The 24,245-nt window shown below is 40.7% G+C and overlaps 1 protein-coding gene across 1 annotated transcript in view; it reads left to right on the top strand.

The window, feature by feature from the left end:
- Window positions 1–997: 997 nt before the first annotated feature.
- Window positions 998–24,245, top strand: part of IQCJ (IQ motif containing J) — a 236,386-nt gene continuing 213,138 nt past the window's right edge. The window contains 1 exon segment of the mRNA XM_019966185.2: window positions 998–22,902. Coding sequence (XP_019821744.1) covers window positions 22,894–22,902 — 9 coding nt within the window. The 5' untranslated portion in view covers window positions 998–22,893.

The following is a 24,245-nucleotide window of genomic DNA, read 5'->3' as shown; positions in this document are numbered from 1 at the left end:
CGGAGCCCAGGTTTGAGGTGAATTTTTTTTTTAAACGAAAAGAAATCACAACAAATTAGTGGAAACTTGAGGATACAAGTTCCTTTCTTCTGAGATCTCTTTGGGAACTATAGATTTCCCAAGCACACCAGAAATCTGTGCTTGTAGCTTGCCTTCCCTCTTCACTTGGAACATTCTGTAACTTCACAGGGGCGATGCAAATCAGGGGCCTTGAAATCAATGCTTCATTACGTTTATGATAGATCTACCTCTGCTTATCATTTTCAGGTCACTTGGAAAATAAATTGAACACCTAGAATGTTTGTGGTGCTCACTGCTTGATAAGATAAATAGCATTTTACAGTAGCGTGTCCAGAGATCCCCATAGACACATCGGAATAGCCACTATACAATTCTTTGATCCCAGCCAGTTACCATTTAGATCCCCTGGGATCTATAAGGACAGTTCCTACCCAAGAAGGTGGTTGGGAGACTTGCTGTGAATGGGTTGAGCTCCTGGTTCTAAGTTTTGAGTATGGGCTCACCACTTGTCAGTGTGTTATTTTAACATGACCCTCTCTCTTCCTATTGATCTCTTTGACTCTCTCTTCTAGGTCAGAGATGATTTCATATACCGAGCCTTAGAATGGCTGTTTCTGTGAAAATGTGATTCTGCAAGGTCTGGTCGCCTAATATCTAGGAATCTCATGGTGCCGTATGCATTAGCAACATTAGATCCACTAATAAAAGACACAGAAGGCAAATGCTCCCCACAAAATGATCATTTATTTGTGGTTATGTATGGATTTGAATGCTCTCAGAAGCATACATTAGATTCTTGTTAATGTTCACCTATCGTGCAATACCAACTCCATTCGCTTCCTCTTCTTGCTCCAGTCCTCCACATCTTTCCTCACCCCCATCCCCTTAATCTTCTAGGACAGCCACAGCCAGTGCAGTAGTTTGGGTTAGAAAATCATTTCAGGCTTCTTTTTTTTTTTTTTTTTGAGGTAGTAAGTGGAGGGATAGTGCCTCCGCTGTCTCACAGGAATTTTTTTTTTCTGTGATAACCCCCACTTTTTCCCTACAAAAACAAGTATGAGAAATGGAAATCAAAAAAGTTCCTCCTAACTGTTCTAATAAAGGACAGGAAGTCTGAAATCCGAAGCTAGCTACTGCCTGTCAGCCCAAGTTTTTCATTATTTTCCTGTTTGTCTTGTTTAGCTTATACCTCCCCTGGGCAAGAGGCCAGGTGGTTTTATTACAATACCCATCGGTCTGTCAACACCCCTAAATTAAAGCAAACGCTCTTCTCAGATGGCACTTTTTGATCACATCTCCCTACACCCAGACTGCCTAGGACTGAAAGGTTTGAGTTGGCTATGACATCATTAAAATGGACTGAACCCAAATGACTGGGATGTTCTTGAGAAAATTCATTTTCTCATCCTGACATGGGCTGCAGAAGACACATTGAAGCTGTAAAACACAGCTTGGAAATGACTAGGCTAATTTTAGAACCCGTTTACACAGCTGCTCCACTGAAAAGCTGACTTTCATTGTAATTCTTGCTCTGGGAGGACCTGCCTTTTATTTAATTAAAAATGATCCGCAAGGCAGGCTTTTGATATAGCAAGATCCACAGTAACACTGCAAGGCGAGTGGAGTTGCAGTAGCTCTGTGACATTCTGCTTTATTAGATGTCAGTTTATAATTAAAAGTTTGAGTGGCAGAGTTCTGAGTACCCAGAAAAATGGTTTTGAGGATCTTAATTATTTCCAGCCATCTTTCCAGAGAGTATATGAGATTGTGAGATTTGACGTGGGGGGAGACATTTGGCATTGCCCAAACATTCCCTTTGAAAACTGCAGAAATGGGAAATTCTCTAGGGTTTAGAACCCAGGAGAAAGAAATTCATATTTTGAAATGCAATTGAGATCATCTCCTACTAGGGGAAGGAGTTTACGTGTTTGAAGCAATAGATACTAGAAGCAAAACAAAAGGAGTCAAATATCCTAGGGAAAGATATCAGTCTTGGCTATAAAGTTAATTAGAAAAAGAAAAGTACTTTTCCCTTCCAGTTATGCTTGTTATTACTGACACCATGGTATTCATTTTATGGAAATGCTTCATAGAAAAATCTAAATTTTATTTTAAAATGTTATGAGATTTTTTTCCCCCTCTTTGTGCAAACTAATACAACAATTATGGAACATCGGGAGTCATCAAATGCTTTTTTTTTTTTTTTTTTTATCACCTATATGCCCAGAACAGAATTAATCAGAATCATCAAATGTCTTTCTCATAAGGGCTATTTATATGTCTGAAATTTGGCATTTCACAAGTTAATAATAGAAATAAAAGGAATTTCTGGGGAATCAACTAACTCAGTGGTTAACCTTATTAGCAAATTACATAGAATAATGTTCACATGTACTTCATATTAATAGAATCAAAGCTTTTTGCAATTAAGATTGCTAACTTCAACATTACCACATTTTAAAGATCTAGCCAAGTTTAAATAATAAAACTATCAACAAGATTACAGTTGAATCTATGTCAAGGCTATTTTAGTGGATTAAAGTTAGGTTCATTACTTCCTGTTACCTAATATTGTTTAATATAGAGACTGATTAACTGATAGGACAGAAACAATGTAAAGAGAGATTACATATTCCAAAAGGCAGTAGATCTATTTGATGACTTGGAGTCTTTGCATCCTTGTTTTCTCGAAGGAAATAGTAGTAAGCAAAGAGAAAATATCCTCTTTTTTTTTTTTTTTGCCATCATATTAATAGCTGGCTGAAATTTCTGCAAACTCAGTTTGAAAGTCAAGTTCAGAAATTATTAAGCCATACTAGTTTCCAGCAACCTCAGACTGGCACATTTTTAGAACTGTCTGGTAATTCAAATGTGGGAGGTAAATTACAGATTTAAGTGAAGTACACGTGGTGAGTGGAGATGACTTTTTTACCTTGCAAGTTCTCCACTAATTAGATCCCAGGAGGTGAATGAGAGTTATTGTTGTTCTTCTAGGTTCAGCTTTAAACAAAGTGAGCCAGCAGAGTTAGTCACCTATGGGCATTCAGACAAGGTATTGTTTAGAATACCCTCCCTCATCAAAGAAAGAAAAGGAGAGAGAATATGTCATATAGGAGATAAACTAACTTTGGTTGACAAAATGTACTTTCAAAATGTTTTGTTTGTTACATCATCTCCTTCGAATCATCATCACCATTTTAGAATCATAAAGTTAAATAATATATTTTCTTTCAAAAATTCTGGCACAACCTTTCAAAATACTTTAACTTGAGAGTGAGTTCAAGTTATGCCATGTTTTGGAAAACAAGCTCTGAGAGTCTGAGGCGGCAGAATTATGAAAGCTGAAGAGACTGTTAAGCACGTTGACAGAGAGCCTCTCAGCTGCCTATTGGAGAACAATGTCCCTCATCAAGTCCTTATCCAAATTCTGTACTCTGCTAGCCAGCTTGGCTAAGTCCCTCTCATCAGGTTAATTAGTAATGTTGGGAAAAATAAAGGGCTATTGAAGAAATTATTTATCTCTGCAGTGTGTGTTTGAAAGACCAGATTGTGCTTTAAAATTCTTGGCGCAAAGCAGTACTGCTGTGTGCAATCCCCCACTCTCTTTATCATTTTTTTCACTGTAATGCACAATATGTGTTTTTAATTTGTTTCCTTCAATTCCATAAAACAGCACTCAAGCCCTATTGGGATGAATTAAGCCTTTCCCTTCTTCCAGTTTTAACGATTACACGTGTTAGTGCATCCTCTAAAGGTAGTCAGCCTGTATATTGAAAAGAATCATTGTAATAGCACTGATGCTATGCTTAGTCAGTCATGTCCGACTCTTTGTGACCCCGTGGACTGTAGTCTGCCAGGTTCATCTGTCCATGGGGATTCTCCAGGCAAGAATACTGGAGTGGGTTGCCATGCCCTCCTCCAGGGAATCTTCCCAACCTGGGGATTGAACCCAGGTCTCCCACATTGCAGGCAGATTCTTTATCATCTGAGCCACCAGGAAAGCCCAATAGCATTGTTATGTTAATGAATTCATTCAAGAACATCAGATCATGTACTATGAATCACTAATGGTTCTGGAAGTAAGAGTGAATGAAGCACAGTTCCCCTCTTCTGAGGGACTATTGAGGCAGTGCAACAAAGTTGTGCTACAATGAGGGATAATAGAGGACAGTTTAGTTGCTCAGTTGTGTCCGACTCTTTGCGACCCCATGAACCACAGCATGCCAGGCCTCCCTGTCCATCACCAACTGCCAGAGTCTACCCAAACCCATGTCTATTGAGTCGGTGATGCCATCCAACCATCTCATCTTCTGTTGTCCCATTCTCCTCCTGCCCTCAATCTTTCCCAGCATCAGGGTCTTTTCAAATGAGTCAGCTCTTCGAATCAGGTGGCCAAAATATTGCAGTTTCAGCTTCAACACGAGTCCTTCCAATGAATACCCAGGACTGATCTGCTTTAGGATGGACTGGCTGGATCTCCTTGCAGTCCAAGGGACTCTCAAGAGTCTTCTCCAACACCACAGTTCAAAAGCATCAATTCTTCGGCGCTCAGCTTTCTTTATAGGCCAGCTCTCACATCCATACATGACTACTGGAAAAACCATAGCCTTGACTAGACGGACCTTTGTTGGCAAAGTAATGTCTCTGTTTTTTAATATGCTGTCTAAGTTGGTCATAATTTTCCTCCCAAGGAGTAAGCGTCTTTTAATTTCATGGCTGCAATCACCATCTGCAGTGATTTTGGAGCCCCCCAAAATAAAGTCTGACACTGTTTCCACTGTTTCCCCATCTATTTGCCATGAAGTGATGGGACCAGATGCCATGATCTTCGTGTTCTGAATGTTGAGCTTTAAGCCAACTTTTTCACTCTCCTCTTTCACTTTCATCAAGAGGCTCTTTAGTTCCTCTTCACTTTCTGCCATAAGGGTGGTGTCATCTGCATATCTGAGGTTATTGATATTTCTCCCAGCAATCTTGATTCCAGCTTGTGCTTCCTCCAGCCCAGCATTTCTCATGATGTACTCTGCATATAAGTTAAATAAGTAGGGAGAAAATATACAGCCTTGACGTACTCCTTTTCCTATTTGGAACCAGTCTGTTGTTCCATGTCCAATTCTAACTGTTGCCCCCTAACCTACATACAGGTTTCTCAAGAGGCAGGTCAGGTGGTCTGGTATTCCCATCTCCTTCAGAATTTTCCACAGTTTCTTGTGATTCACACAGTCAAAGGCTTTGGCATAGTCAATAAAGCAGAAATAGATGTTTTCCTGAAGCTCTCTTGCTTTTTTGATTATACAGCAGATATTGGCAATTTATCTCTGGTTCCTCTGCCTTTTCTAAAACCAGCTTGAACATCTGGAAGTTCATGGTTCAAGTACTGTTGAAGCCTGGCTTGAAGAACTTTGAGCATTACTTTACTAGCATGTGAGATGAGTGCAAATGTGCAGTAGTTTGAGCATTCTTTGGCATTGCCTTTCTTTGGGATTGGAATGAAAACTGACATTTTCCAGTCCTGTGGCCACTGCTGAGTTTTCCAAATTTGCTGGCATATTGAGTGCAGTACTTTCACAACATCGTCTTTTCAGATTTGAAATAGCTCAACTGTAATTCCATCACCTCCACTAGCTTTGTTCATAGTAATGCTGCCTAATGAAAGGTTGTTGTTGAATCACGTGAATACACTGGGATTCTTGGCCCCCGGAGGAGAAGAATTCAATCCGGGGCCAGAGACGAGGTTTGATCGCTCAGAGCTTTTGTGTAATAAAGTTTTATTAAAGTATAAAGGAGATAGAGAAAGCTTCTGACATAGGCATCAGAAGGGGGCAGAAAGAGTACCCCCCTGCTAGTCTTCAGCTGGATGTTATATAGTCACTAGCAGTCTGTTAATGAAAGAAAGGAATGTCTTAAACTTCAGAATGGCACCAGGCCCCTCACCCGTAAGATGCATTTTGGGATAATCTTGGCACCAAATGGTTTATCCTGTTGCCATAAAATGATTAACTTGAATCTTGAAGAAGGGCAGACCACCATACAAATAGTTTCATTTACATAGATTAGGGGAACAATATCTGAGTATAACATACTGGTTTGTCAAGTAGGTTCTGGGCCAAGAGGCAGAACCGACTTGGAGACAGAGTTTGGGGTAAAGGCATAGTACATTAGCATAGCTTAAGATGGACATTTCCATAAGAAAAAGGCATTGGTTATCTCTAGGCTAGAGAATAGCTAACTTCAGGGGAAACCAGGTGTCATTATGGCAACACAGTATTTTAAGAGAAACCTCCCTTTAAGTTTGTATAGAGAAGGAAAAAATATTGCTAGTTTGTTTCCTCCTGCCGCTTAAGTGAGATAAAAATGTCTGACACTTGCAGGCTATTTCCTCCATTTGGAGACCCCTGGCCTTCCTGCCTGTTAACCTCTCTCATTTTCATCGACTCCAGTCCCCAGGTCCTGGTCTACAAAGACTGTGAAAAGTTTGTCCTTTCTTCCTCCTTGAGAATTTCAGACCCCTCTCTCCTTGGGGACCCCTAGATTTCCTATCAACCTGCTTAGGAAATGACTCTCTCACTAAGGCCCACTTGACTTCACATTCCTGGATGTCTGGCTCTAGGTGAGTGAGTGATCACACCATTGTAATTATTTTGGTTGTGAAGATCTTTTTTGTACAGTTCTTCTATGTATTCTTGCCACCTCTTCTTAATATCTTCTGCTATGCTAATACACTAATGGTAGACACATACCTGTATTCATGTTAATATAATCCCCAGAGAAACCCAGAGAGACAGCTATTATTAGCCTCATTTTACAGTTGATGAAACTGAAGCAAAAGAGGTTAAGTAACTTGTCCAATGTCACATATCAGCAAGTAGTTGACCCAGTCAGCCTGGCACATGAGCTCCTTAATTTCTGCTCAGGAGGATATTGGTTCCACTTTGAACCCCATTATTTACTGTCTCCACTCTCCCTGCTCCCCACTCAGTATCAGCAACAAGCCATCCCCTGCAAGGCCCATAGTGGTACCTGTACTTTCATGACTTTTCTTGTCTGGCCTGGCTTTTGCCCCCCAACCCCCCTACCCTTTTCCTTTCTCCGGATTTATATGGCAAGAATTGGGTTGGCAGATTATAAGTATGGACAGCCACCTTATGATACCTTCCTGGTTGGGCTAAGATATGTAGATAATGCATGCCAGTAATAAAATATTCCTTTGACTTCCAGGTTTGAGCTTTCAAATAGTATTGAGTGCATTGTTTTGAAGGATCTTGAGTTCTGAGATAGTGACTGAAGAGGTTTATATTTGTAACATTCCTAACGGTGTATAAAGTGTAAACAGGGAAACAATATATTTACACTGACTTAGTTGTGGCTTTAAGCCTAGAATTCTTTTTAGTTCCACAGACATCCTTATGTAAGAGAAGCCAGGAACCAGTTATTCTTTAAATATACAATAATGATATACACATTGCTTTTCCTGGCTTTGGGCAGTTATTATTTGTTTTCTGGAAATGAGATGTGTGTATATTAATTCAGTAATAGAACAATTCCAAGAGTTATCTTAGAAACTAAATGGAACAGATAGTCTTTCAGTAGGTTGCCTTGATAGTGGAGGCAAGGTTTCTGATCATTGGCCCAGAGAGTGAGTAATAGAATGAGAAAGGAGTCTAGAAATTATTTAATTCCCCATTTTTCAAACTTCAAGTCAGTTGGGTACCTCTTGTTCAAGATTTAAAAAACATACCCATGTTAACTAGCACTATATATTATTTAATGTTTCTCTTTAAATCAACTTCTTGTTTTTATTTAAATTGCATTAAACCGTAAATAAAACCAGTTTTGTATGCCATAAATAGAAATATAGATATAACTAAATCAATAAAGATAAATCAATATGTTAATTCTAGATAGTGACTTTGTCTTTGGAGACCTCAGAACTTAAGGCCTGCCCTCTCTTTCTTAAAAAATGAGATTTGCTTTTATTATGGAGGTGTCAAATCTACACTAGCAACAAGCTGATACTTTCTCCTTGACTTTAGAAAAGTTAAAAAGGGCATTGAAAAGCAAATAACTTTCTTACTAAGAGATTCAATATTATTTAGTGCTTTTTATAGCTCAGATGGTAAAGAATCTGCCTGCAATGCAGGAGATCTGAGTTCACTACTTGGGTCAGAAAGATCCCTTGGAGAAGGAAATGGCAGTCCACTCCAGTATTCTTGCCTGGAGAATCCCATGGACAGAGAACCCTGGTGAGCTACAGTTCTTGGGGTCACAAAGAGTCGGACACAACTAAGTGACTTAACACACACACCAACTCATTTACTACTTCCACCATTATAGATCCCAAAGCTTGGAAGACATTGACTTAGTTTAATCTCCTTAGTTTTTAAAGTGGAAAATCTAGATTTCACAAAGATGAATTATTGGGCAAGTCAGCCCTGGAACCTATCTCTTGATCCCCATTTTCCCCAAACACTTTCTCCCTGCAATTAAAACAACACAAAAGAGGGATGCTTTTTAGTGGTAACCTGTCAACTTAGGGCATGGTCTATCTGAACTCTCCTATACTTAGGTACCGATAATGCTTTTGGTGGAGAAGGCAATGGCACCCCACTCCAGTACTCTTGCCTGGAAAATCCCATGGAGGGTGGAGCCTGGTAGACTGCAGTCCATGGGGTTGCTAAGAGTCGGATACCACTGAGCAACTTCATTTTCACTTTTCACTTTCATGCATTGGAGAAGGAAATGGTGGCCCACTCCAGTGTTCTTGCCTGGAGAATCTCAGGGACAGGGGAGCTTGGTGGGCTGCCTTCTCTGGGGTCACACAGAGTCGGACACGACTGAAGTGACTTAGCAGCAGTAGCAGTAGCAATACTTTTGGTAATGGAGTACTGTTGCTTTCCTGTCTTCTTTGGGTAGATTCACTATTCCCTTTACATATCTGCTTGCTTATTTGTATATATTTATTCGTATTTGAACACAACACAGTGTATGAATTTTGGAGGTTCTCAAAATTAAAAGACTGAATTCAACTCAACATCAGCAAATCAGCAATAACAGTAAGTGCAATTCCTGCTCCACTCTCACCCCTGCTACACTGCCTGTGATGAACAGCTGGAGTTTTACTACTACCCAGGGAATGGTTCATTTTGACCTTGTCAGAGTCTACCTGCTTGCTATTCCTAGTATGGTACCTCTTCTCATCAGAGAACTTGAAGCAATTATTATATTATGCTCTTTAAAACCTGGCTATTTCCCAGATGGCTCAGATGGTAAAGTGTCTGTCTGCTTGCAATGTGGGAGACCTGGGTTTGATCCCTGGGTCCGAAAGATCCCCTGGAGAAGGAAATGGCAACCCACTCCAGTACTCTTACCTGGAAAATTTCATGGATGGAGGAGCCTGGCAGGCTCAGTCCATGCGGTAGCAAAGAGTCAGACACAACTGTGCAACTTCACTTTCACTTTTCTTTCTTTAAAATTAAAACTAAAGTATGGCTTAGGACCATACCAAAACAATACACTGGGAGTTGGGGGAGAGGGCTAAGGCACATTATCATTTTCTCTGAGACATATTTCATCACATTTTTTAAAAGGAATTTTACACTTTACACCTCACTGTGAAAGAAAAGAGCAGCTGCCCAAAGAAAGCAGGTTTACAATCACAAAAAGCTTCTGAGTTTTAAGGGTCTGTTTTCTGAAAATAAGTATTATTCTTTTTGGGTCTTCCTGTTATCATTACCCTTATTCTTGGTTTTTTTTTTTTTTAACATCAACACCTCTCTTTTATTTAGTGATATCTCTTGAAGTCCCTTCTATATCACTTCGTATAGAAATGCCTTTTCTTTTCTTGCCTAGTATCCTATAGTATGGATATGCCATAATTTATTTATAGTCCTCTATTTGTAGCTATCTTGTATTTTGACAGACTTGTACAGACATGCACTATTAAACCATTGATTCTGTAAGTATTGTTGCACCTATGTAAGTTCCTTTGTGCTTTTGTCATTAGCATAAATTCCTAGAAGTCAAATTCCTGAATCAAGGACTATATTCACATGTAAAATTGAACAGATTTTGCTCAGTTTCCCTCTTAGAGGTGTACCAATTTTTATTTCCATCACAAGAGTGTGTATTTTCCTTGATCTTCAACCTCATATTTTTTGATCATTGCAAATCTTATAACAAAAATTTTCCCATAGTTTTAATTTGCATTTCTCTTACTGTAAGAGTTGTTTGAGCAACTCTCCACAGGTCTAATAGTTGTGGCCATTTCATTTTCTGTTAGTTATCTAAGTCTTGCCCTTTTATCCTTAGGTTCTTGGTCTTTCTCTATTGATTACCCAGAGAGCATATGTTAAGGAAAACAGCTTTGGGCCTGTTATATGAATTGCAATTATTTATTTTCCACTTTTGTGACTGGTATTTTCTTTTACTGGCCTTTTATTATTTTTGTTTGATGTAGCAACTTTTGACTTTTATCTGCTTGTATTTATTGTCTTTTTCTAAAGTCTGGGATTTCATCATTCTTAGAAAAACCTTCCCTGTATCATAAAAATAAATTCTCCCATGTTGTTTTCAGCATTTTATGGTTTCAATATTTACTATTAAAATTCTTATTTATCTAGAATCTATTTTGATATAAAGTGTGAGATATGGATCCAACTTTTTCCTTTTGATCCAGATTAGCATTCACTCTTTATCCAGTCATTTGTATTTTATTCACTAATATAGACTTCATTTGGAGAAGGAAATGGCAACCCACTCCAGTGTTCTTGCCTGGAGAATCCCAGGGACAGGGGAGCCTGGTGGGCCACCGTCTATGGGGTCACACAGAGTCGGACACGACTGAAGCAACTTAGCAGCAGCAGCAGCAGCATAGACTTCATTACATAAAACTACTATATGCATTCTAGCTATTGTCAAACTTCTTCTTCTTCACACTTTGTATTATATTTTACTATAAAAAGTTAACACAAACTTAGTGTTAAAACAATGTAAATTTATTATAATCTTACCTTTCTGGAGGTCAATAGTCTGATATGGGTGTCACTGACTAAAATCAAGATGTCCGCTGACCTGCATTTTTTTTAAAGCTGTAGGGGAGAATCCATTTCCTTGCTTTTTACAGTTGCAAGAGATTGCCTGAATTCCTTGGTTCATAGCCCTCCCCCTCAGTCTTCAGAGCCAGCAATGACTGGTGGAGTCTTTCTCATATTGCATCACCCATACATAGCTCTTCTTTCTTCTCCTTCCACTTTCAAGGACCCTTGTGATTATACTGGGCTTCCCTGGTAGCTCATTTGGTGAAGAATCTGCCTGCAATTCAGGAGACCCTGGTTTGATTACTGGGTCAAGAAGATCTGCTGGAGAAGGGACAGGCTACCCAGTCCAGTACTCTTGGGCTTCCCTGGTGGCTCAGCTGGTAAAGAATCTGCCTGCAATGTGGGAGACCTGGGTTCGATCCGTCAGTTGGGAAGATCTCCTGGAGAAGGGAATAGCTACCCACTCTAGTATTCTGACCTGGAGAATTCCATGGACTGTATAGTCCACGGGGTCACAAAGAGTCAGACATGACTGAACGAGTTTCACTTTCACTTGGGCTCACCAGGATAATCCAGGAAAGGCTCCCTATTTTAAGATGAGTTGATTAGTAAATTTCTTTGCATCTGCAACCTTAATTCCCTTTGCCACTTAATGTAACAAAGTTACAATTTCAAGTGGTTGTCTGTGGGGGCACATTATTGTGCCTAATACAGTCCTTTCTTCAAAGTTACGGCTTTTTACATTTAAAAGTAAAATATGTCTTGAACAAAATATAGATTGTTGTAAGGAGATTATCAATTACATTTTAAAATTTATTAGTGTTTAGTAATCTTCTATGTGTTTTTGGTATTTGGATGTGAAGCTTACAGAGATATTAATCAACTGTTTAGTAGGTGGATTTTATAAAGTTTGGTTTTGCTTTTCAATCCACTGCTCTTTCCTTCTCTCCCCCAGTCCTTTCTCTCCACATTTCCCCTGTATTTCCTTCTACTCAAAGCTTTTCCTGTAATTACTGACAAAAGTCAACCTTAACACTTCCAATAGGAGCTTCAGATCCTGAGTTTTAGGGAGAAAAGGATATATTCTACTTATTCTACCTTAGACTTACTTTTTTTTTTGGATTTACTTTTAATTTGTTTTGGCCTAATCGAAAAAGATCCAGATTCTGAATTCAATCATTACATCAACAGATATTACAATTTGGCACCTACTGTGTGCAAATGTGTTTTCAAATAAGTTAAAATGTTTTATATATGGTTTCTGTTTTCGGAGAGGCAAGATGAAGCTATTAAACCAGCATAAGAGTAATGTAATAATACTGATTGACAAGACAGGAAATGTCACAGGCAGCACATGATCAATGATTAATGGGCAAATCAGTGGAACAGGAAATGAATGTAATGAGTTCAGAGAAAGGATAACTCTGTGTTGTGTGTACCCCACGCTCATATATTACCCACTACCACTTAATTAACTCCATCAAGCATACCCCCAAAGCCACTGCAGTTCTCCATATCATCATTAACTTGTTCTTGCAGAAGGAAAAATCTTGGTGCCAGATGCAAGTAAGGTTATAAAATTCATGCTCAGTTTTAGAGGAATTATGACTATTTTCAGAAATCTGGGGCTCATAGGGTTATTTTCAGGAGGTGGTCAGCATTAAATGCTCACGGTGAGTGCTCAGCAAATATTTATTAAAATGAAATGATATGACTCAACTCTTTCTATTTCTCCCACTTTCCTAATTTTTTGCTATCTTAATTTTCTCATGACTCTGTCTTTACCATCTGAGCCACCAGGGAAGCCCACCTATGATTTTATCTTTGAGGGATTTTTCAAGTTATCTGTACAACTTAATTTAAAATCAGTGGTGGATTTAATTTACATGGTGTTTTCTTGTTATTAATGAGCATTAAATAAAATCCAGCCTTATATCATTTTAATTTAGATTTTCCTTCAAAGGACCACCACTTTCATTAATCTCAAATTATGAATGTCTGTATGGGATGGGTTCATTTGACTTTAATTATATAATTTTAGCTGCTGCTGCTGCTGCTGCTGCTGCTAAGTCGCTTCAGTCGTGTCCGACTCTGTGCGACCCCATAGACGGCAGCCCACCAGGCTCCCCCATCCCTAGGATTCTCCAGGCAAGAAGACTGGAGTGGGTTGCCATTTCCTTCTCCAATGCATGAAAGTGAAAAGTGAAAGTGAAGTCGCTCAGTCGTGTCCGACCCTCAGTGACCACATGGATTGCAGCCTTCCCGGCTCCTCTGTCCATGGGATTTTCCAAGCAAGAGTACTGGAGTGGGGTGCCATTGCCTTCTCTGAATTTTAGCTTCTCCTAAGAAATTTAAAACTATAGAAGACTGTTTTTTAAAAAGGCTTTTTTATTTTTTGGCCTTATTAGTTTAAGAAGAAAGGGTAGAGTTTTCAAAGCATAGACTTTGTTCATTAGTAATTATTTATATCCTGACTTATTCCCTGGTAATCATGTTTTTCCTAGATATGTATTGCTTTTAAAAGTTTTAATTGGACTGTTTTTGATACTGAAAAAGACTTTCCGTAAAACAACCTGATTCTGTTGTATGACTCTTAATTTCTTGCCCTCCTAACATTGATATTTTCTTTATGTTATTTATAATTGCATTTTATAACAACAGTGATAACTCAGTTTTGTATTTATGTATGTAATCTCTGCATAATCCTCACAACAGTCTTGCTGATATGAGTGACAGAGTGAGAAAATTCAGAGACAACTGGTGGTTAAATTGCAACTAAATCTCATGAAGCCGTGGAGGTGAGTGTATTAATGATAAGATTTTTCTGTCTGTGCAATCTCTTCCGTCCTCGTCACAACATGTCTCCACCTGATCCTTCACTCTGTTCTGTGTCTCTCTCTCCAGTGTTCTCATCTCAGTAAGATTAAACTACTTGACAATGGAAAGTGTTCTGGCTGGTAGCAGATAACTAGAAATTCTTTTATCTCCTGTCTCATATTATCATTAGCACCAATTATTCACTTTGTAGAGAACATTGTTTTCATGCACACATGTGTATTTTCATGCACACGTTTGCAAAGGAAGAAAGCAAGGGGCTAGGAGGAAGGCCTGGCTAGCTGCTTACCAAATCCTTTTTCCTCATCTTCCTGCTAGAATGTATCTTCCAGTCTCTTTTGTGATAGGTGCTTGTCAAGTAACAAAATGATAGAGGATGAGTGTTTGTGGGATTGCTGTGTGCCATTTCTAGGTTGGCCTCTTACCAGCCTCCTATATGTGATCCTCTATAATCTCTCCCTAACAGACACCAGAGATTAACATCTGACGTGTGCCTGGCATTGAAGATGGTAAAGACACAGTATGGAAGGAGGCTGGGTCTCTGAATCACTGCTTGGAGGAGTCCTCTGCTTTTTTTTTTTTTTTTTTCTGTAAACAAAGACACACTTCTCTTGAGTTGAAGTATTTGGTCATTTTGTTATGGCAGCTAATATTAACTTAATGGGAACATTTGTGTCTGCCAAAATTAGGCTCCAATTTCTTCTTTTATAAAATGAAAGAATTTGCCATGCTGCCCTCCTTGCTCTTTCCCAAACACCGAACATTCAGCACTTATTGTTTCTTCGGCTTGAAAACTCTTTTCTCAGAAATTCACGTGACTTGCACCCTCCATCCTCAGTTCAGCCCAAATGTGACCTTATCAGTGAGGCCTCGCTGGCCACTAAGTAAAATGACATTTCCTCTCGTCCACTGCTCTTTTCCCCTCTTATCTTGCTCTACTTCCCTTTATAACACAATCACCAAACTTTTATTTATTTGGCATTCAGTAAAATATTTGTTGAAGAACTGTGTGAATGAAGAGCTCTCTCCAGGGTGCCAAACAGCTCTAAAAGATTGTGTTCCTTAAATGTAAGAATTTATCATCTAAGGGGGAAAATAAAACAGATTAAAAGAAATCAATCTTAAATTCACAAAATGCATATAAACTTTGTCAACATTATATTGTCAAAAATGTGAGGGAAGGTAGGAGTTCTAGTAGTTACTGACCTCTGCATTTGGTCCACTGTCTTAAGGGCAGGACTGCGTAACTAGCACGTACATATCTAAGCCCAGGAGGTGTGCAGGGGAGGTGTTTTGGGCCATGGGTCAGGGGTGGTCTGAACAGAGCTCGAACTTGTCTCTGGGTTGTTGACACACATGTCTGTGAGGCCCCACGTGCTGCTGGATGGACGTGGGATGTGGAGATGTGAAGAGAAGGGGCGGCCGAGGGGTGGGGGTGGCAGCTTCCAGCTGCATCGTTGCTATGGAGCTGCCAGCCACTGGGCTCAAGTGATGTTGTCACTCTGTTCTACGCTCCGTGAATCTTTTTTTCCCCTTGGGGGAAAGGATGTCTTCATAACTTATGGATTTAATTAATTTTGCTTGAATCTTCAATTAAGGAAGTTGAATGATACACAGCTGAATGCAGTATATTTACTGATTCTTCAAGCATTCATTCAGAAGGGCACCAATATGGTATCATCAATAAATATTTGCACTGCCACTGCAGATGTGGGCCTAATCAGAGTGCTACAGGGGAAAAGAGAGATTAGACTCAGCCCCTATTTTTAATGCCCTTCCAGTTTTAGCAAAGATCTTTTATCACGAGAGCCATTTCGAGTATACTAAAATTAACCACCATGTGATTGTAGCATTTACAGTAACATCATGTTTGTGTCTGGCATCTGTGTTTATCTCCTTGTTAATTCCTCAACCTTACCATTTATTTTTCATGTTCACAAAGGTTAATTGACATCGACTACTGTTTACATGAGGAATTCCTGGGTGAGTCTTCGTGGTGGCCACTTTGCAGGGTTTCAGTTCAGTTGAGCAGGAATTTTGATAGTCAATCTACGAGGCTGTCTGGAAGCCTGGCACTTAATTGAAGTTGCACTGCCCCTGACTGGGCTGGACTGTTTAACAAGGGGGAAGTTTGATTTTTCTTGTCTCTCTTTGCTATGGCTTAATCCTCCATACGCTGACTCCCTCTTCAGGTTCTTAGGGGCAATTTCTCCCTTTGCTTAAACTTACGTGGATGGAATAGTAATGATTTACTAGTGATGATCTGGGCTGAGGTAGGTCAGTAAGACTACAGTATATTTGCATACTGTTTTCAGTCAGTATACAAATTAGTATAATAGTGTTATTTCTCCATATATCAATACTGCAAAGTAGGCAGGGCATACATAATCCCCACTACACTAATGAGAGATCTGGGGCTGAGATCACAGAGCTGGGTGATGGAGCAGCAACTGCAACCCTGGGTCTTCTGACTCCTGGTCCAGTGCTGTTCCCTGCTTGGACCCATTTCCTTTGGAGTGAGGATCAAGTGTGCCTGCTGTGGAAATGCCCCATGCTCTGTACAGCATGACATTGTAAAGCAATTCTCTACATACACCCCCACCCCATTCTGAGTGGTAACTGACTCCTGTATGTGTATGGGTTTCCCTGGTGGCTCAGAGGGTAAAGAATCTGCCTGCAATGTGGGACACTTGGGTTTGATCCTTGGGTCTGGAAGAGCCCCTGGAAAAGGGAATGGCAACCCACTCCAGTATTCTTGCCTGGAGAATTCCATGGACAGAGGAGCCGGCAGGCTACAGTCCTTGGGGTCACAAAGAGTCAGACAATTAATTCCTAGGCACTTTCCATACCTTGGATTTCTGTGGATGGTGCTTACACATTGTTCTCATTTTCTTCCACTGGCTAGCCTTTCAGGGCTTGAAAATATTGTCACTTGCTGTTGTCACTTAAAGAATACAATGTATTTGCCTTACAGCAAAATAGAGAATGATAAAGAATTATATGTGTGTCTGTTACATTATCTTGTGAGTTTATAGCAATTATCACCTGCTGAAATTGATGTAAAAAGCTAGGTTGGGGGTAATTAAGCCTAATTGTTGCTAGTTTACCAGAGGTGGGGAAATCACATTAATGTTTTCTTATGTGAGTAAGTGTTTAGGGTTGAGATGTCTGTCTAGCATGGCACCGTCTGTTACCCTTTCATAAAATTACCTCCTTATTCTTTGTCATTTGCATCCAAAGAAATAAAACCATAAGTTTAGGAAAGGGGCTAATACCATCTGCCCTCCAGCTTCCTGTTCCATGTCCATAGGCTTAGTAATGGTGCTCAGTCAGCATCTTGGCTGAGACCCCCTGCAGACCCATGGCGTCTGCCCCTCCCTGTCTATGTAGAGCACCATCTGTGGTTGCTGGCCCCATGGCAGTGCCACATCTCTGGGGATGAGCAGATACCAGAAGCTTCTAAGCCTCTGGCCCTTCTGCCTGAGGTGGCCTGCCAGCTCCTAACAGGCGTTTCACTTATGCCTCAGTTTCACAGTATCTAAGGACCCCAGATGGGCCTAAGATGGACGTGGGTGCACTCCCTTCCCACACACAAGCCTTTTCAGGTTCATGGAGGAAGCTGTGTGGCTTTGGAGCTCACTTTCTATAGCCCCTGACTGTCTTGATTATTAGAGATTTTCTGGAGGTTATTAGAGATTTTTGAGGGGAGATTATTAGAAACTTTCCAAGCAGCAAACATGGATTTACAAGGCAAAACTCATAGGTAGAATAATCTTGCCAAACTCAACAGCTGTGACAACTGGGGCCTCATTCTACTTTAAATTCCTTTGCAACTGAGCATGAGTTGTGTGGAACTGCAGAACCCCACGTGGTCTCTGCCTGTATCAGCTCTACTTAGACATCTGCTGACCAGCACTTGCAGAAGCCGAATTCTTACCTAATGCTGTTTGCCAGGAGTCTTATAGCCAAAGCCTTTTAAATCAAAGGGAATCATCAGGGAGAACAAAAGGTAGTCTCCTGCCCTTAAGACACAAGCTCTAATGTTGTTCCATTAACTGTCTGCCTTAAGTATCTGAACGGTTTAAGCAACTGGGGTGCATTTGTCTCCCTGACTTTATCCTCATTAGGCAGGATGAGCATTAAAAAACATGCACACACATGCACACATGCACACACATGACAATCCATAGTCTGGTTCCTGTGTGGGTATAGTACATGTCACTATCATTCATTGAAATATATGAGATCTCTGTTATGAAATGTTCTGTCTCCAAAAACAGATATTGCTTCTCTTTTAGAAAAAATATCCTTGGCTGGATCCCTGGAACTTTAATTAAAATCCTGGTTGCTCTTTAAAAAAACGTTATTGCATTTCTGACAGCTTGGATGTAGAACAGTGAGGCCAGGAATCAGAGCGTTTTGCTGGTGGGATGAGAGGGCCCATGAGGACAGATCAAAGGGTCACCCGGACTAGCCAGTCTGGTGGGTCTCAGGGGGAAAACCTGCCACTTGATGAGGGCCAGCCCACCTAGCCCTGAGACCCCAGTTTGTAGATGATTATTGGAAGCAGTCACACAGATTCTTTCATTTGTGTTCTTGACATTGTTTGGGCTGTTACAAACTAAAAAGATTATCATTAACAAGTTAGTTAATTCCTTTGTATATTTTTATGGATTGAATGTGCCTTTTCAAAATTCATACACTGAAGTCCCAGCCCTCAACATGATGGTATTTAGAGGTGGGACTCTTGACAAGTGATTAGGTTTAGATGAGCCATGAGGGTGGGACCCCCACGACAAGAATGGTGCCCTTGTACAAACAGGAAGTGACACCAGGATACAGCGAGAGAGTATCTACAAGCCCTGAAGGGGTCTCTCACCAGGAACTGAACCTTTAGGCACCTTGATATCAGACTTCCCAGTCTCTGGATCTGTTGTTTAAGCCACCCCGTCTATGGTAGTTTGTTATGGAAGACTGAAACATGTATTTCAGTAAGCACTTAACTTATGTATTGAACTTATATATTTTGTTGTTCAGTCACTCAGTCATGGCCAACTCTTTGTGACCCCATGGACTGTAGCACGCCAGGCTTCCCTGTCCTTCACCATCTCCCGGAGTTTGTTCAGACTCATGTTCATTGAGTTGGTGATGCCAACCAGCCATCTCATCTTCTGTCATCTCCTTCTCTTACTGCCTTCAATCTTTCCCAGCATCAGGGTCTTTTCCATTGAGTTGGCTCTTCGCATCAGGTGGCCAAAGTATTGGAGCTTCAGCTTCAGCATAAAGGACATAAGATGTCCCCCTTTTTTTTTTTTTTTTGAATTGGCTGTACCTTGAGGCTTCCAAGGTTTTAGTTCACTGACCAGGGATTGAACCTGGCCCCTTGGTAATGAAAGCCTGGAGTCCTAACCGTTGGACTGCCAAGGAATTCCTGAAGTATTATTTTCAAAATGCTTGAAAGCGTTAGACACTCAGTCATGTCTGACTCTTTGCGATCCCATGGACTGCAACACTTAATTTTCATCTCCCTCACTGGACTGTGAGTCAAATGAGGGCAGGAGTCACCTGTGTCTTGTCCATTGCCATGTCCCTGGCACCTAGCTGGGAATATGGGAGAGGCAGATGCTAAAAACGAACAAACTTGTGTAATGCCGTGGAGGCACATGGCGTACATACTAGGGAGAAGGCAGATGACTAAGACATTGCCTGTTTCCACAGGTGAATGGTGTCTTGATGATGATTCAACACTTTTCATTATTATAATGAGAATAATTATTTCTTGATGTATCAGGAATTTTTAAGATTTTTGATTCTCAGAATAACTTGATAAGGTCAGTATTTTTTCTTTTACAAAGGAGGAAGCAGTCTGAGGAAATTTAAATGGCTTACCTGAAGACCCACTGGGTAGAGAATCTTGTCTTCAAACTCAAGCCTGTGTCTCCAGCATTTCTGCAGTGCCACCACCTTTGAACATTGGTGTTATTCCTTCTCTTTGTGCATCAAGGACAAGCTTTTCTGATCTTCTTAACTAGAGAACTAGACGAGAGAGAAATCATTTAATTTTTAGTAGAATTGTTGCATGAAGAGATTTATATTTTAGTTGGTCACAGGAGCTTTGTCTTCAAAATACCTGCCAGGATGGTTTTCTTCCTGAGTGAATGCAGAGCAGTCATGTGGAGAGGAGGCCAGGTGAGCCCTCCCCGCTGAGCTATTCTTATTGTCACCGTGGGTGGGCTTGTGGAACAGAATGAGCTTGTGCTGAGGGAGGGGTGGGGCGGGCAGGCAGGCTGGCCATCTGAGGATGGTGTGGCTGTTCTCCTCCTACATCTATGAGGAGTGGCCTGGACTCTCCTCCACCATCAGAAATTAGCAGCAGAACCTGGAGGAGCTGTTCTGGAAGGCGCAAGTCCACCCTTCCAGGTTCTCACACTCATTAGAAGGGAATTGGCCATAGAGGGGGATGGCGCTGGGTGACAGCCTGGCTTCTGGCTGTGTGACCACTCTACCTGAAGGTTCCAGTAAGTCACTTACTAGGGGGTCCTCTGGGACTGGAGCTGAGGCAGTTGCTGGAGCAGAGGAAGGAGGGAGCCAGTTGGATAGCATGCTTGTTTCCACATTCTGAGTTCCTCAATGGTCCCCTATGAAGAAGTAGAGAAGGAGACGTGTGCAATGCTGGTTTCCTAGCTCCTTATGCTAAAGCTTCACCCTCACAAAATTCGATTTGCTGAGTAGGTACTTTAAAGCAGTGAGCTGGTAGAAAGGAGAATTCTGAGTTCTGACCAGGCTTGCTGTTGTGTAGGTGCCAGTGTAGCATAGAACTGACTCCCTCAGAGAGGGTGCACATATGTTTTGGCAGAGAAATCACAGACTCAAAGCCCGCCCTGCCCTCTCATTCTACAGATAAGGAGATAGAGGCTCAGAGAGGTGACATGAATGAACCAGAATATCTGCTCTTTCTTTTGCCTGTAGCTTTGGCTTCCAGATCCATTCAGAACCTGTAGATCCAGGCTCTAGGGCACACCAATGCAGTGTGGGATGAACAGACACAGAGGGTAGGTTGGCTTGAGTGGCTCTGCAGCTTGAGTCACAGCAGTGGATGGGATGCTCTCCTCTCAGTTACTAGAGGGCTGGTCACAGTCATGTTGAATCACCCTTACTCCTGTGTGGTGGAGGAAGGAACCAATCAGAATCACCTAGGGAGATTTTCCAAAACGCATGCGCAAACTCTGCTTGCCTCTCCTTGTCAAAAGTGCACCCAAAGGGAAAAAGAGGTGGTGGTGAGCCTAGGTGCTGATAAGTACTTTGGTTGTGCTCATCCCTTCCTGACACCCATTGTGGTACTGCCAGACAACGGTAAGCATCTTGAGGGGGGCCTTGTCTTAAGTGTCTGCAGCACCAGGTGGAGTGTCTCATTCACTACATATTTGTTGAATGGAAAGATGAAACAGATGGCATTGGAGAGATAAGGAAAACAAAACTCCTAGACAGAAAGGACTGGGCCCTGGGATGTGAGGAGGCTGGAAAGTTGCTTGGTCAATACGTGTTTATTGAGCCTGGCCATCTTCAGCTGTCTTGCCATCGACCCTCTTATCAGTGTACATAAACACTGTTCTGCCCTTGACCTCAAGAGTTAAAATAATAAATAGCTTAATTGGTCCTCATTAATTCTACTTTGAATTTATTACAGATAAACATGGCCTTGAAAAGAAACACTCCCACGTTCAGCCCATGTGTTTTATCCCAAGCCTCTCAAAGGTGCACGGGTAGTAAAACAAATAAAACCGGCCTCCCACCTCCACCCTCCCATCAACAGCACATTTGCTATTGAGTCCAGGCAAATGGCCATTTGCAAGGTTGGATGAGTAGTTAAGCCACACAGGCACAATGTAATATGACAACATTCTTCATGGTAATATCGTCCTGCTCCTCATTACATTTGAATATAGATTGCCAGCATGCAACGCTTCCAACCTTGCTCTCTATGCGTGAGCTGAGGAGTTCTTCAGACAAGGTGAAGCCCACATGTGCTTCCCAGGAATTATTAGCCTATTTGTAAGCCTAAACAAAATCACAGCTATTGTCTCTAAGAACTTAATTTGCCAAAGCTCTTTTCTTCCCATCCTTAATTATGTATGTATTTATAGACTTGAGCCACCTGCCTGCTCAATGCTCATGTATAACCGTATCTCTTATGTGGCACTTAATGGCTCAGGGCGCTTCCTTTATACTCTCTTTGCTTCAAACTCTATATTTAAATATCTGTACTCAGCTCGGCTTTTGAGTATTAAAACATTTTTCTCCCCTTCCTTGAAAAGCTGCAAACAAACCTTTTAGCATTTTATCTGGACCAAACAGTAGTGGTGTTACACAAGAAACGAGAACTCTGTAAGTAAATCTATGTGTTCATATGACTAAAGTGCATTATAAAAAGAAGCAATAAATCCAGTTTTCTACATAAAAGGAATTAGATTTTCTAGTTTACCTCTGCACTGGGATTAATAAAATGTGCAACAAATAGCTGATGGAATGATCCATTTGAAGTTTGTAAAGGCATCTTGGGAAGCTGGCAGGAGTAGCCTTTTTATTTTTTCAGAGAAAGGGTGCCTGTTAATTTTTTGATTCAGTCTTGCTCCTGAATGACTGTTTTAAAATGAGCTACGAGACGGCTACCTGCCCATTTCTGCATGGCTGAGCAAATTCCCCCGTAAATCCAAGTTTCTCTTCATTTCCATCACTATACGTCTCCAAATTACAGAGAATTCATTCCTGAGCTGGAGAGGTGCCAGAAGTTTCTCATCTAGCTGTCTGTGGGCTGCCTTTTTCTTTCCCCTCTTTGAGGCTTTCTGATGCCTAGAGTGAGCTCAACTCAAAGGTTTCCAGCCTCACACTCGCCTCACATTCCCCCACAGTCACACCGAGCTCTGGGATTTGGAGGAATAACCGCGTGCCAGCATCCGATTCACAGGCTCCTTTTACCTGCAGGTGTTCCAGAAACTTCAAAATGCGTCTGGTAATGTATTTGCTCCTCTTAACATGCCACTTTGGCATGCATTATATGCAGCTGCTTATTTTTTTTTTTTTTTTAAATCTGTCTTCTGAATAACATGCATGCTAAATGTTAAAGGGGGCTTGGAGGACAGTGTAAGCTTAATTAATGCCTAGGTGTGTGTGTGTGTGTGTGTGTGTGTGTGTCCTTGTTAATGTAGGCATGTTGACATAAATATGTATTATTTATGGACACATTTGTCTGCAGACAGATTTCACTAAAGGGATCTCACTGAAAGCACTACTTTTTATGTACATCCAGGTTTTCTAATCAGATCTGTAAACATCTCACACAGCAGCAAGTAGAGGAAAAATACGTTTTTCATCCCTATGCAAATGGCATGTTTTAGGCACCTTTTTGAAAAACCCTACTTTCTTTCTTAAAAAAAGGTAGTGTGTGTGTGTGTGTGTGTGTGGGCAGGGAGTGTTGGGTTTTTGAAAATTTGGAGAGTTGTCTTGCTGCTGCACGAAAATTTCTACCCCATGTTACCTGCCTTCTTAAAACTCAGTAATCACGGCGGGGAAGAGATGTGGTTCTGCTTCAGAGTAACCCCATGGGGATGCTGAGCTGCAGTGTTCAGCAGGCATTTTAGGTACTCTAAATACTGGTGCTGGAATAATAAGTAGATGGGGTAAATTTGCTATTGCCGAGTCCTGCTCTGTTTCCTGGCTTGTAGAAATCGCATTCACACTGTACATTTAGGATGTGCGTGTGTTTATTGAACTCTAGTAAAGCAGCATGAGAGTGTGGGCTCATAAATCACATCATTTCTTTGCCAGTACTGGGTGCTAGCTTCTAAAATTAAGAAATTATTAGCAATTAATAATACATTCAGCATCCCTTGTCTCATTGGGTGAGATTTACATCCTGGGGACTTGCTCTTCTAGTTATAGAGACTGATGATTTAAGGTTCAGACTTAATTGCTATTTCAAATCCTTTAGCTAGAAAGATGCTTGCAGTACTTTATTTAAAAGACTTGTTTTGAAAAATGTGTATGTATATTTCTCACTGTGGTGGTGAGCTAATTAGGACTGTAATGTGCTATGCATTTAAGATAAACAACTTCTCTTGAGTATTGCTCACTTGTAGAATAAGATTTGCTTTCTTGTCTTCATATTGTAATAATTCTTTTACTTTGCATTCTGTTCTTGCTTTTTGAGAAATCAATAATTACTAATTGTTGTGAAGATGAGAAAATAATGTAGCAACTCAGAATTCACAAACAAAAGTAGGTTGAATTAGCAGTTTTCTGAGAAATTAAATGAAGCAGATTTTCACAAGTGAGTTTCTAAGTGTGCAGTAGGTA

The sequence above is a fragment of the Bos indicus genome, chromosome 1 (assembly GCF_029378745.1).
Source record: "Bos indicus isolate NIAB-ARS_2022 breed Sahiwal x Tharparkar chromosome 1, NIAB-ARS_B.indTharparkar_mat_pri_1.0, whole genome shotgun sequence".
NCBI classification, from domain to species: domain Eukaryota; kingdom Metazoa; phylum Chordata; class Mammalia; order Artiodactyla; family Bovidae; genus Bos; species Bos indicus.
This window is presented reverse-complemented; position numbering and strand designations above follow the sequence as displayed.